The following is a 13,330-nucleotide window of genomic DNA, read 5'->3' as shown; positions in this document are numbered from 1 at the left end:
GGAGCTCTTATGGAAATCAGACGACTTTCCCGTGTCCTTTTTCAGCTTCGCGGTGCTGTTCTTTGCTTGTGGCTTTGGCGGGTTGTCCTCGGCCACCCTGCCTTGGCTTTTTCCTTTGTTCTATGGTTTGGGGGCACCTTTCCCCTGCTTTAGATTTGCAGATCCAAAGTCTTGCTTCTTTTGTTTAAACTTTTGCTCAATCTTGACGGCATATCGGTATGTCGTGCCAAGCGAGGAGATGATCAGGAATTCTATTTCATCCTGGATGTACCTATGTAGGCAACCGCGGTATTTGAGTACCAAATTCTGCTCTGAATCCTTGATACCCAACTTTGTGCAAAGGGTATGAAAAATATTGGTAAACTCCGGAACGTCTTGGTCCCTTCCCTGCCGCAGCGTGGTCCACTTTATGTATTGATCCTCATAGCTTCCGAGAGGGTAATACTACTCCTTGATGGCAGCCCGGAATGAATTCCAAGTGGGTGTGACTGAAAACAGTGAGGCCGTACTTTCATCCTTTTGCTCACAGTAGGTTTCCCACCAATCCTTGACGTGGGGGGTAGCTTTGATAAGATCAAAAGTAATCTTTTCCTGGCCAGAAAAATCATGAATAGAAAAATACCCTTCTCGCAAATTTAACCATTTATCTACAACGTCTGCATCTATCTAACCCTCAAATATGGCAATGTCAAAGTTAACTTGTACCTTAACTTTCTTTTCATTCGCCATGGGAGGTCGTTGGGATTTACGAGGCTGGTCTTGCAAAGGTTCGACCAATTCAAGCCCTAACTCCTTATATTCCGATCTCGTTGGGGACATGCAAGGAAAAACAGAGAAAGAGCATATCGCTCTGATATCAATGATTTGGATTTAAACAAGAATGCAATAAAGTACAGAAATAAACACAAATACAAAGATACAATAGAAATAATACTTCATTTCATTAATGGAGAATACTGACATATGCTTACAAACAGAAATGGAAATAAACTAGCTTGGGCGATGGTAGTATATCTTTGAGAAGAGATGTGGTGGCTACATGCTTCTGAACTACCTTACAATGAGGCTCAAGGGCCTTTTTATTATTGAACAATAAGGGCAAACCCTAAACAACCAAAACCCAACCCGAAGAGATATAACACCAAGATTTTATCGGCCCCGTTGGGGTGAGTTAGATAGCCAACTTCCCAAGATCGCGACTTGGTCATATTATCTCTGTTTGATGTGCATGACAACCCATTGGAAAGATCTCTCCAAGGACTACAACAAAAAAGAAGATTTTACACAAAAAAAAATTAGTTGTAGATTTCCAAAAAAAAACGTCATTTAGCGCCTCAAAACAGCTTCGGAAATTTAGGACCCGAAAAACTACTAAAAATAGTAAACTGTACTACAATTAAGGAAACAGAAAAACTGAAAGAAGCAATGGTGGGGGTCCAAGTGGAATTGGCAGGTGGCCACCAATATCCACCTGGATCAAACTTGTCCTAACAAGAACATTTGAAAATCCCCCCCGGGATCCACTCATCCTCGTCATGATATTCCGAAACCTTTGACATCACATGACGCTCCGTCCACATCTCATATTACCTACATACCTGCTCCGTCACCCTCTCATTTTACTAATCGGGCTAAGGGGTCTAGAAACAACCTTACTCCACCTAATTTGCCACTTACTTCCCCCACAAACTCTGTCAACAGTGACCTGGATTTCCTTCTTCAAAGGAAGAATTTGGACTTAAACACGCTCACTATCGATAAGCCAAATGGCTCTTCATCTCCCCACATAAGCCCTACCTCCATTGCAAATATTACTATCCGATGTAAACAGAATCGTAGTAGCCGACATTTCCGGGGAAGACCCCCACCTATCCCTCTTAACTCTCATATTTATCACTTTCTGGTTGACGTACCTATTGCTGATATTCCATCCTCATGGGCCCTTGGAGCACGGATGCCCGAACAGGGTTTATCATGACTTTTATTATATCTCTCAACATCAAGGGTTTGGGGGCTACCCCGAAATTTCTGGCCCTCAAGCGAATTTTTCTCTTTGTTCATCCTTATATTATTCTCCTTCAGGAAACCATGCATTCTGTTCCACATGTTATTCAATACTTCTGGAAAATGTTCTCGAATTGGCATATTGTTGCCACGGTTGTTGCTGGTCTATCTAGTGGGCTCGCGGCCTTATGGGACCCTCGGTGGGTAAAGGTCAAGGCCTTCAAATATTGTGGTGGTATTATGCTTGAAGGTAATATCCGTGGATTGAGTGGTCATGTTCACATCCTGAATATGTATGCCCCCTATAGGGATAGGGCTGTATTTTGGGACAAGTTGATCTCCTCTAGGATTATGGAGCTAGATTCTCTCATTATTGCAGGGAAATTAAACTGCACTGTTGGACTGGACGAAGTTTCGGGCTGGTCTAGAAAAATTGACCCACTGGCGGGGAAGATACGCAACGCGATAATGGATCACAATTTTGTGGATATATGTCCATCAATAATGGCTCCTACATGGGATAATGGTAGAGTTGGAATGGTGTATGTTGCAAAAAGGCTGGATCGGTTCTTAATGCATGAGTAGATGGTGGAGTGTCGAGGTGATGTACATGCTGGGGTTATTAATAACTTTCTGTCTGATCATCGACCCATTACTTTAGAATGGAGAAGGGAAGATTTTAGACATGGCATGCCTTTTAAATTCAACGAAGCCTAGTTGGATGACCAGGATTTCAACACATTGGTGCATTCTATATGGAATTGTGAATGTGACCGTGGGCCATCTCCTATGGTTCACATCCTCGACAAGTTGGAAATCCTTCGCGGGGAGGTTAGATCATGGTAGAAGTAGAAGACTAAGATATTACATAAGGAATTAAATAAAATACAACATGAATTGGATGATTTACGCCCCGAGATGACTTCTAATTGTCTACTTGAATAAACCTGGTATCACATTCAGGCATTAGAGCTTAAGAAGAAACATATTCTATCTATTTAAGAAGCCACCTGGCACTTGAAGAGCAGGGCATTATGGATCAATGAAGGGGACTGAAACACAAAAAAAAAATCATCGGTATGAAAATCACAGGAACAAAATAAATTCAATATGGGAAATAAAGGATGTTGATGGTCATTGTATTCAGTTGTAGGAGGATATTTGTAAAGCTGTTGTCTCCCACTTTCAAATGGTCTATGGCCGTAATGAGGGGATTGAAGTGGAGAATAGTATATGGGGAGTAGATCCATATCCCTCAATGTATGACGAGGAATCAAATGCTTCACTGTATAGAATGGTAACTGAAGATGAGCTCCATGAGGTTTTTAAATACTTCAAAGGTGATAACAGTCTAGGACCAGATGGGTGGACAGTGGAACTATTTACACACTTCTTTGATCATTTTAAACATGACCTTCTGGAAATGGTGGAGGATTCTAGGGTCATGAGGGCCATTCACCAGCATATAAACTCCACTTATATTTCTCTTATCCCGAAGCGTTGTTCACCTTCTAGTTTCTCGGATTATAGGTCTATATCACTTTGTAATCTCATCTACAAAGTCATATAAAAAACTATTACAAGTTGTATGCAGAGCACATTGTCTCGTTATATCTCACTAGAGCAATATGGCTTCCTTCGGGACAGACAAATACTTGATGCAATCGCTATTGTGCAAGAATGTATGCATTCGATTCATACAAAGCAAATAAAGCATGTAAAATTATGAACAAGAATGAAGCGTTAGTACCATAGTAAATGAAATATACATGAGTGAATAACTGTGGAATATATGTAACAGAGTTAAAGAAACACTACATAAATCTATACAGCAATAAAATAACAAAACCTCGGCGTGTGCAGGGGCCCTCTGCACAACCTCGGGAAACAACTATCAATCAAGAATTATGCTCAGAAGCAGAGTCTTCTCATATATTTCAGAATGCAATCACAACAATGGAACTAGTGTCACGACACAGTGGGCTTTTCATCAGCAAAATTATATTCAAAAGACTAACTACTATGCATATAGAAACGCATTATTTATAACAAAAGATTACATAACTGTTTTCCTATAAACTACACTGGCAGAGGACACATAAACGACAACGTCCATGGATCTAGCATCATGGCTGCCGAGATGATGCAATCTATTGAAAATGGCTTGTTGGATTTACATCGTGGGCAGCCTACAGGTGTCAGCGTGCCTCCAGAAATCTAGAAACGACCACGAAAATCTTTCACGTGCTTGGAAACGGAGTCCTGTTGCCGTAGGACTCTTCTGTTTGACCACCGCTTGACCACCGTTGACCACGGCCTCCTCTGATGAATCCGACTAAGCCAATAGGACTCGGTCCATGTCCAAGTCATTTCCAACTTGCCCATGTGGCTTGCTTTGCCTGATGACACCTGCAATGTAGACTTTAACAAAAACAGCTGCGGAAAGTTGAAGCAGCTACGGAAAGTGACAGGATTCTGCAGCTCAATGAGCAAAAATCTAGTTCAAACAGCAGACACAAAACATAGTTAAAAACCACTTTAAATGCTCTTTTATGATTAATATGCAATGATGTTGATAACTTAGGAGGTCCAGGTGAATGGAAAGAGTCTAGGAAAGTGTATAGGAAAGATGCAAGTTCAGGGCTCAACACATGTGTTACAAATATAAATTATGTGGTGATTATCAATGGATATCCAACACATTTCTTTAGGGCTGGTCGGGGACTTCATTAGGGCTACTCACTTTCCCCACTCTTATTTATTTTGGAGATGGATGCACTGAGTCTGCATATCAAAAATGTGCTGGTGAATGATCAGTTCCAGGCTTTGCGCATGGGAAACAACATCAAAATTTCTCATGGTTTCTTCGTCGATGATGTGCTTATCATGGGTATGTTAAATCGATTTGCATGGCTGACCCTTTTTCATATTTTCAAGAAATTTGCTAACGCCACTAGTTTGCATATGAATATTCAAAAGTCTATTATTTATCATGGATTCTGTGACATGGTGACTATTACATACATAAAAAGCCTATTTGATATAGAGGTGGAGATGATGAAAAATGGTATGAAGTACCTTGGGTATCATATCAAACCATGCAGTTACAGGATTGTTGATTGGCAATGGCTCATGGACTGTTTTTACAAGAGGATATCTAGATGGGAATTTAGATGTTTGTCACTGGGAGGTCAATTCATCCTTACCCAAGTTGTTCTCACACAGCTAGGGGTATACTGGGCTCACCTTTTACATCTCCCTATCACCATTATAAATTGTCTTAACCGAATCATGGCGAATTTCATATGGGGGGAGTAATGGTCAAAATAAATTTCATTTGGTTAAAATGTCCCACATTACCTTTCTAAAGCCTATGGGTGGATGGGGGATTATGAATCTTCGATGCTTTGGATGGTCTTTACTGATCAAATCCTTATGGAGGTATATATTTGGGACTGGTACTTGGAGTAGGGTGATTAGACACAAATATCTAAATGAACACGACTTTCTATGTTGGTGTCGGAAAGGCACAATTGGTTCCCCGAATGGATCGAAAATCTGGCTTAGCTTCCATAAGATTGGTAATATCTTTCTACAACATCTTCCATGGTCTATGGGGTCAGGCCACAGAATCCTCATTAGCATTGACCATATTCTGGGTGTTGGTATTGAATGCAACATCTCTGCGGCGCTCATCCATTGTTTAAATGGACGCGGTATATATTTCTAGAGTCAAGTTATATCATATTGGCAAGGTCCTTGTCCTGTTTGGAAAAGCGCACATGAGATGGGATTGATGGGGAAAATGGAGCTGGAGTGGAACCGAGTTGCTGGCATGAAACTTCTCGATATATGTCGAGAGGGGCAATATGAAAATCTTGTATGGACAAGGAAGATGAAGGCGGGGAATATCAAAGTTGTTGATATTTATAATACTCTCTATGGTAGGGAGGCTCGACATGGGGAAAACCTTGTATTATATGCCCTTCGGAGGACCAAAATTTCAAAATTATACTTTTCTCCTGGTTAGTTTATCAAAACAAAAATCTCACTTGGGAAAATCTGCAAAAGCGACAGTGGCATGGTCTTGACATCTGTACAATCTGTCAAATGGACGTGGAAAACAACAACCATATGTTTCTCAAGTGCCATCACATAGTTCAGGTATGGAAAAAACTGTCATCTCTAATTGGTTTTCCTTATTTTCAATATGAATGCATTGTGGATTGTTTGATGTGATGGAGTACAAAGAAGTTGACATGGAGGATCATTCCACCTTTTCTATTCTGGGTTATATGGAAATGGAAGAACAAGTGTATTTTTCAGAATTCCATTGAGGACTTCATATTGGTATATGAGCACACAATATCTAATCTCTCTATGATCACTTCGTTGGACTCTTGCAATAAAAAAACTCAACACAAGCGAATTGAGCCCAAGCTAGAGTATCCAGTGGGATTTTTTGATGGTGCAGTGCAAAGGAATATTTGTGGATGTGGTTTTTGGATAGCCATATCAAAAGAATTGGAACACAGGATTCACTGGAATGCGGGAAGCGGCACAAATACCAGGGCGGAAGCATTGGCCTTGTGGGGTCTATTATGGTTCACAAACTTCCTCAATATTCTTGATATACATATTTTTGGGGATTCTAAGATTATCATTGATCAGGTAAATGGTTGTGCAAACATCAACAATCCACCGCTCCTTGGATGGTTAGGGAGAATTGACCATCTATGGAATTAGTTTAATAATTCAACAATTATGCACATAGGCAGAGAACATAACAAAGTTGTTGATGATCTTTCAAAGAGAGGCCTAAAAGATAATCTTGGTAATATGCACATTGAAATTATTTTGGGTCACAATGTTCTAGATGTTGGGGAATTTCCTTTCCCTGGATAATTTCTACTTTCCCTCTTCTTTTTTGTATAATTTTGTGTATGTTTTCATTTTCTAAATCTGTTGGCTTCCTAGACTGGATGGACGGATATGAGGAGGTATTCTCATACACTGTGTATATTCTCATTGGTCGTATCATTGGTACATATATGAGGAGGTATTCTCATACACCATGTATATTCTCATTGGTCGTATTGCTGGTTGTTTTACCTCTGTCTACCTTCTTTCACCATGTATATTCTCATTCGTCGTATCGCTGGTTGATTTACCTTTGTCTACCTTCTTTCACAATTTCTGAAGAGTTCTGGGACATTTGACTCTTCAAATGATGTATTTAGTGCTTTATGGTTTCTAGGATTGGGAAGCATGATATGCTTTCCCAAATGGATGGTATGTTGTAAATGGTAAATGGATAAAGAGTAATAATGTCAATATCTATATTTTGATCCTATAATATAATACATTATGGTTTTTTCGTACTAGAAAAAATATATATAGAAAAATGTTAATATTCTTTATAATATTCTTGAAAATAATCTCAATATATTCATAAATTTTTTATTAATTTTTAATTTCAATTTTATATATAACATTTTTTCAATTATTATTTACCAAATAAAATCATACTTAAAAAAAAAGAAATTTCAAAAATTAACAAAGCATTTATTTTATTAAAAATCAATTTAACGCGGCCAATGTTAACAACCTTCCCAATTTTATACCTCTGAATTTATTTTTACAAAACAAAGGATTACTGCATAGTAAAACTAATTTGAACAAATCGTGCAAGGTTAAAACAATTTGACTACCACGTCGTACCAGGGAAAGGCCGACAAACTTCGAGAGCTGGTGACGTCCCAGTGTCCCACTGTGATTGTGTGATGTCGATGGGGATTCTATTTTGCATAGCATGTTTTATTAAGCTTGTTGAATATCTATCCACTATCTTTAGCAAAAGGTTATATTCCCCGAAAAAGAGTTAACCATGCTTTACGGGGAGTTGGATAGTTCTGGATGGTTTTGCACAGTGATTTTGGAAGTTTTTTTTATAGGTTTTTCTGGTCTAATTTCCTTAATACATGACAGGAATTTATTGAAATCATAAATTTGATGGATAACCCTTACACTATTTAAGTGTCATAGGGGTTTTTCAGGGTGCTGAATCTATATATACAGTCAAAAAAAAAAGCAAGGCAAAAACTCAGTTTAAATAACACAATCAAGATTTCACCTTAATTTTTTTCACCTATTCCAAAAATAAACAACTCCATTAAAAAATACCAAATAAACATTATGTAACAATTTTACTTTTGAAACTTTTAATTGAAATTTGGTGAAACAATTTTGTTCCAACAATATTTTTATTTGTTTAAAATCTATTTTTCAAAATTATAATTTTATTTTTTTTGAGATATTTAAATGGTATAAAAATATTCAAATTTTATAAAATTCACAAATACACTTCTGATTTCAACATATTCCTAAAATAAATGTCCGAACACCTCTAAAATGTAAACAGTTAACATAGGACCATTTTTTAAACATCAAAATGAAAGGGAGCCAAAAATGATACTACAGAAATTTCTTTACATTCTTTCATTCCCGGCAAAACCGGAACGATTTGTTTTCAACAAAATAATCATCATCATAATACTCATATACATCATGATCATAATCACCAAAATCATCTGTGCAGACTGTCGTCAGTTGGGGTAAAGTTGGCATGCTTTTTAAGTCGTGCCATACAGAAGTCCGAAATCTCCTCAAAGATATCAAAGTTTCGAAACCTTTCAGATCCTCTACTTTAATATTATTACACCCTCTTATGTCCAGCTCTTCAAGTTTTGCAAGACCACATGATAGCGCTCTTATTTCACCCAATGCACGACAACACCTTAAATCCAGAGTTATTAGTGTTGTTGGCAATGCTCCAATCTCCACCAATTTCTTACAACCCTTTATCCTGAGAATTTGAAGGTTGGGACATATACCTCGAGAAAAGGATACCTCCGTTATTTCTGTGCAACACAACTCCAACTCCTTGAACTCAACCATGACTGTATCAGTGGGAGAATCAAATTTACTCTCCATTTTTTTCATTCTCGGCGTAGTGAACAATGATTCTGTTTCTCCTTTAACCCTTTTGAATGGTAGTTGCCGGAGAGGACTTCTGGTGACCTTTAATAATTCAAGGCTCTTCATGTTCATGAGATCTGGTGGTAAGTATTGTATTCCACATTCAGTTATTTTCAACCTTGTCAACTGACTCAACATGCAAACTGAATCTGGCAAACATTTCAATTGCGGGCATCCATGGAGCCACAATTCCTTCAATGCACTTAGGTTTCCGAACAAAGATGGCAGCGCTCCCAACAAAGGGCTTCCTAACATCAGAAGTTCCAAATTGCTCAGGCACACAATAGTACTAGGTAAATCTTTGATGTTTGTACGGAACAAATTTAACTTTTTCAAAGACTGTTGACTTCCAACCTGGGAAGGCAATAACTCCATTTGGAGGCAACCTGATAGATCTAAACATTCAAGAGTGGTGATATCTCCAAGTGTGGAAAGAGTCAAATTCAAACAATCACTCAAATGTAGATGTCTAAGTTGCAATAGATTTCCCTGAAAGCTTGGAAGCATTTCCAGACTTTTACACCTAGAAAGATTGATGTATTGAAGATTTTTTAAATTTCCGAAGGAACTTGGAAGCATCTTCAAACTTTTGCACAATGTCAGATTCATGGTTTGGCGATTTCTCAAATTTTGAAACGAATCTGGAAGCATCTTCAAACTTCCACACAGTGTGAGATTGATATGTTGGAGAGTTGTTAGATTCCCAAAAGAATTTGGAATCATCTCCAAATTGCTGCACTTAGAAAGATTGGCGTGTTGGAGATTTACCAGATTCCCAAAGGAATTTGGGAGCATTTTCAAACTTCCACAGTCTGTCAGATTGATGTGTTGAAGATTTGTTAGATTACCAAAAGAATCTGGAAGCATTTCCAAACTGCTGCACTTGGACAGATGGACGTATTCGAGCTTTTTTAGATTCCCAAATAAAATTGGAAGAAGCTGCAATTTTGGGCACCCTATGAGGGTTAGATATCTCAAGGATCTCAAATAACAAAATTCTTCTGGTAGCATTGCTAGATCTGCGTATGTCAACAATCGCTGACAATTCAGTACAATCTTTTCTAGGTGCTTCAGCGACCTTAATGACTTTGGAAACTCGGAAAGTGGAGCTTCAATATTTAATTCCCGCAAGTGGAGAGGTGCCTGCAATGTTAAGTACGTTTCGATTATATAAGAAATTCAAAAGATAGGAGGATTCTCGCTCTGCAAATTGCTGCATCTATATCTACGTACCTCAGATCGAGATTGCCACAATCTTTTCAATTCCCAACCGAACACTTCTAAAACTCTTAAATCGCGCAATGGAATCCAAGAAGGCAGTGATGAGTAGATCGACACATTCCAACGGAGCCATATGAGTTTTGGTGACCGCACCGAAGTCAAGATGCTTTCAAAGTTGCCTTCAGCTTCAAGAAGTTGCAATTTCCTGATTCCGCAGACCTCTTGACTGGAACTTGTATTCAAGGGAAATTCTAATTCTGAATGGAACACTTCCTGATCTTCATCCTCCCCAATAAAGGTGTACCAAGGAGCCATCACAAATCCGCGCACTTCTGTTATCACCTGTTTGTGGTTTGAAAACAATAAACTATTATTAACATAATGTGTGGCGACTGTTTTGAATAAAAAATACCGAAAGTTCTTTAGACATTCAACGGTTAGGATGGCTCAAACACTTACAGAGGATGATTGTTGCAACAACTCATGAAGATGATGAAGATTCTTTATGGGTCGCCAAAGACGACGCGGTAATAATTCTGGACAATCCGCAATAGCTCTTCCCAAATCTATGAGGTGATCATGCATTCTTATTCTATTTTCATCATCCAACTCGACAAGACACTTGTTGAGCAGATTTTGAAACCCTACCAAACCATTCCATCCTGAACCCCTCCATATTCTTACCCATGTATCCTTGTCTTTTCCTATCGAAAAACAGGCGATATCTAAAAATATTTGCCGCTCCTCATGATTGAGAGAGTCGTAACTAATTTTAAGGCTCCTTTCTATCTCTGTAGGTAATGTTTGGTGAAGTCCATTCAGTTGCTCTTCCCAGTAAAGTTTGTCCTGTCCACAAACAAGGCCCCAAAAACTTTCAATGATAGAGGCAAACCATGGCATGCCTTTAAAAACCCATGTACAAGATTTTCAAATCCTGGTAGTGGATATGGCTGGAAAAAGGCATGCAAGCAAAACAGCTCTTGGAGTGTGCTATATTGAGGCCTGGTAACTGATAAATTGACGACTCTGCAATTCCTGCACTTCTAAGGATATGCTTGTCCCTAGACGTAACCAAAATCAAGCTCTTGGATGAAGGACATGCTTTAATTGGCAAGAAAGGATCCAGTTGATCCACATGACTTACATCATCTAATATTATGAGTGCGTCACAAGCTGAGAGATTCTTTTTAAGTATCTCCACACCTTCTTCCCACCGCTCAATTTTGATATCTCTATCTTTCAAGTCCTTAATGAGTTTGCTTTGTAAATTATTTAGAGACATTCTATTTGCATTTTCCCTCACATCAAATAGAAAGCAGGATCTATCATAATCTGACCTCTTACGATTGAAAAGTTCTTTGGCCAGCGTCGTCTTTCCAATTCCACCGATGCCCACAATCCCCACAACCTTGACCTCCACATGGTCGTTCTGATGCAGTCGCAGTGTCCCTTCAAGGTCTTGTAACTTTTCCGCCAAACCAGTTGGATATTTTGCCACATCCAATGGCATTGCAACATTTTTCAACACGGCTTGCACGACTTCTCCACAGCTCCTCTTCGTGCTCCTCCAAGAGTCTCTCTTCGCCCTCGTCCCTGAATATTAATTAAGACAGTAAAGTAAGTAATGACAAAAGCATACTGAGATGTGATGTATGCTTCAATGCAACAGATTTAGAACTAATATGGATCGAGACAGTGGATATCCTTACCCATCACCCTCCTGCAGTTCAAAGCCACTTATATTTGCGACATGATGAAGGGCGTTTCGCCAAGTCTGGATAGTCTGCAAGTCGTACTGCTGCTTCTCTTCGTGGATACGTAGGGCTTTAGCGTACGGTCCATCTTTATCTTTGCCCGTCCACCTGACCTCCGAGGGCTTCACTTTATAGAAGACCCGAAGAATAATAGCTTTGGATTCCACCATGAGGACCAGCTCATCCAGGCACCACCTGGATTCGGCATAGGTCGCAGATAAAATGGCTATATGGACAGAGGCTACTCGAACCGCAGCTTCTATCTGAGATGTAATATTGTGTCCAGCCTGCAGTTCGGGCTTGTCGAGGAAGACTTGCAATCCGTGGGAAATGAGGCGACGGTACAGACTGGTGGCGAAGGTGCTTTTCACATCAGGCCCGCGATGGTTAATAAAAACGGTAATGGTGATAAGAAGTGGATGCAGAAAAAGGGGGCGTGAAGGAAGAAGCAGCGGCAGCGTTTTGACAATGGGTGGTTAGTCGATCTGCCATGGGAATTGGATTTGGAATTGGTGGTCAGATGTAAACAAGAATGACTAAGAATCAGAATGACACAATACGCACAAGCAGCCAGAAGGTTTATTTGGTAAAATTACTCGCAGGCAGACAGCACTAACCAAAAAAATCCCCACAATAGAGAGTGCGCCTTGCTCGGTGATTTCCTCCCTACTTATTTTTGGACTTGTATGTGACATGTATTGAAGTCACTGCTTACCTACCCATAAAGATGGATAAATGGTGGACCTTGGATTTTTTACCATGTCTACGAAGAAGCTGCATCCCGTATCTATAGTCCAAGACTTGATCGATAATACACAAGCCGATCCACCGTTCTAACTTAATCTTGTAAAGGAAGTGAGTTGATAGGTAGAGTAACTTTGAAAAAATCCCACAAATTAGTTTCGAAATAATGGAAATTTCGTGATAATCTGCTAGAAAATTTTAGAAATTTCCAACTTCGAATTTTTTTTAATAAGATTCCGGCTAGAAAACTGTTGTGTAAACGAGTTTGTGATGTGATGTTCGTAGAAATTTAAAAAAATAGAAAATATCCCAATCAATTAGAACCAAAAATCATTGCAATGAATTGGATGGCTAAATTAAATTGAGAGTAAGCGGGCTCTTCACGGTTTCCACCAGATCTTGGAATCCAGGATGAGTAGATTATATCATTATTTTCACCTTTTTAAAATCTCCCCCAACAGAGTTTGCATTTGCTGGCGATTTCCATGCATTTGCTTACTTTAACCCAACTCTTCACCGTTCCAACCTAATCAAGAAAATGCGTCCACTAAAGTTTGCATTTGCTTAAT

At 39.1% G+C, this 13,330-nt stretch overlaps 1 protein-coding gene across 1 annotated transcript; it reads right to left on the bottom strand.

Annotated features, from left to right (window-relative positions):
- Positions 1-8,502: 8,502 nt before the first annotated feature.
- On the bottom strand, positions 8,503-12,187 carry LOC149217497 (uncharacterized). The gene is made up of 5 exons (XM_089390234.1): positions 11,980-12,187; positions 11,408-11,856; positions 10,948-11,109; positions 10,276-10,605; positions 8,503-10,185 (listed from the first exon to the last, which is right to left on the bottom strand). Exons 1-5 carry the CDS (start codon positions 12,185-12,187, stop codon positions 8,503-8,505), a joined length of 2,832 nt encoding a protein of 943 aa, XP_089246360.1.
- Positions 12,188-13,330: the final 1,143 nt, after the last annotated feature.

This window comes from Pinus tabuliformis, chromosome 1_1 (assembly GCF_031772625.1).
Source record: "Pinus tabuliformis cultivar Carrire ecotype Pingquan chromosome 1_1, CPIR1, whole genome shotgun sequence".
Classification (NCBI taxonomy): domain Eukaryota; kingdom Viridiplantae; phylum Streptophyta; class Pinopsida; order Pinales; family Pinaceae; genus Pinus; species Pinus tabuliformis.
The sequence above is the reverse complement of the archived record's forward strand: the minus strand, read 5'-3'. Positions and strand labels throughout refer to the sequence as shown.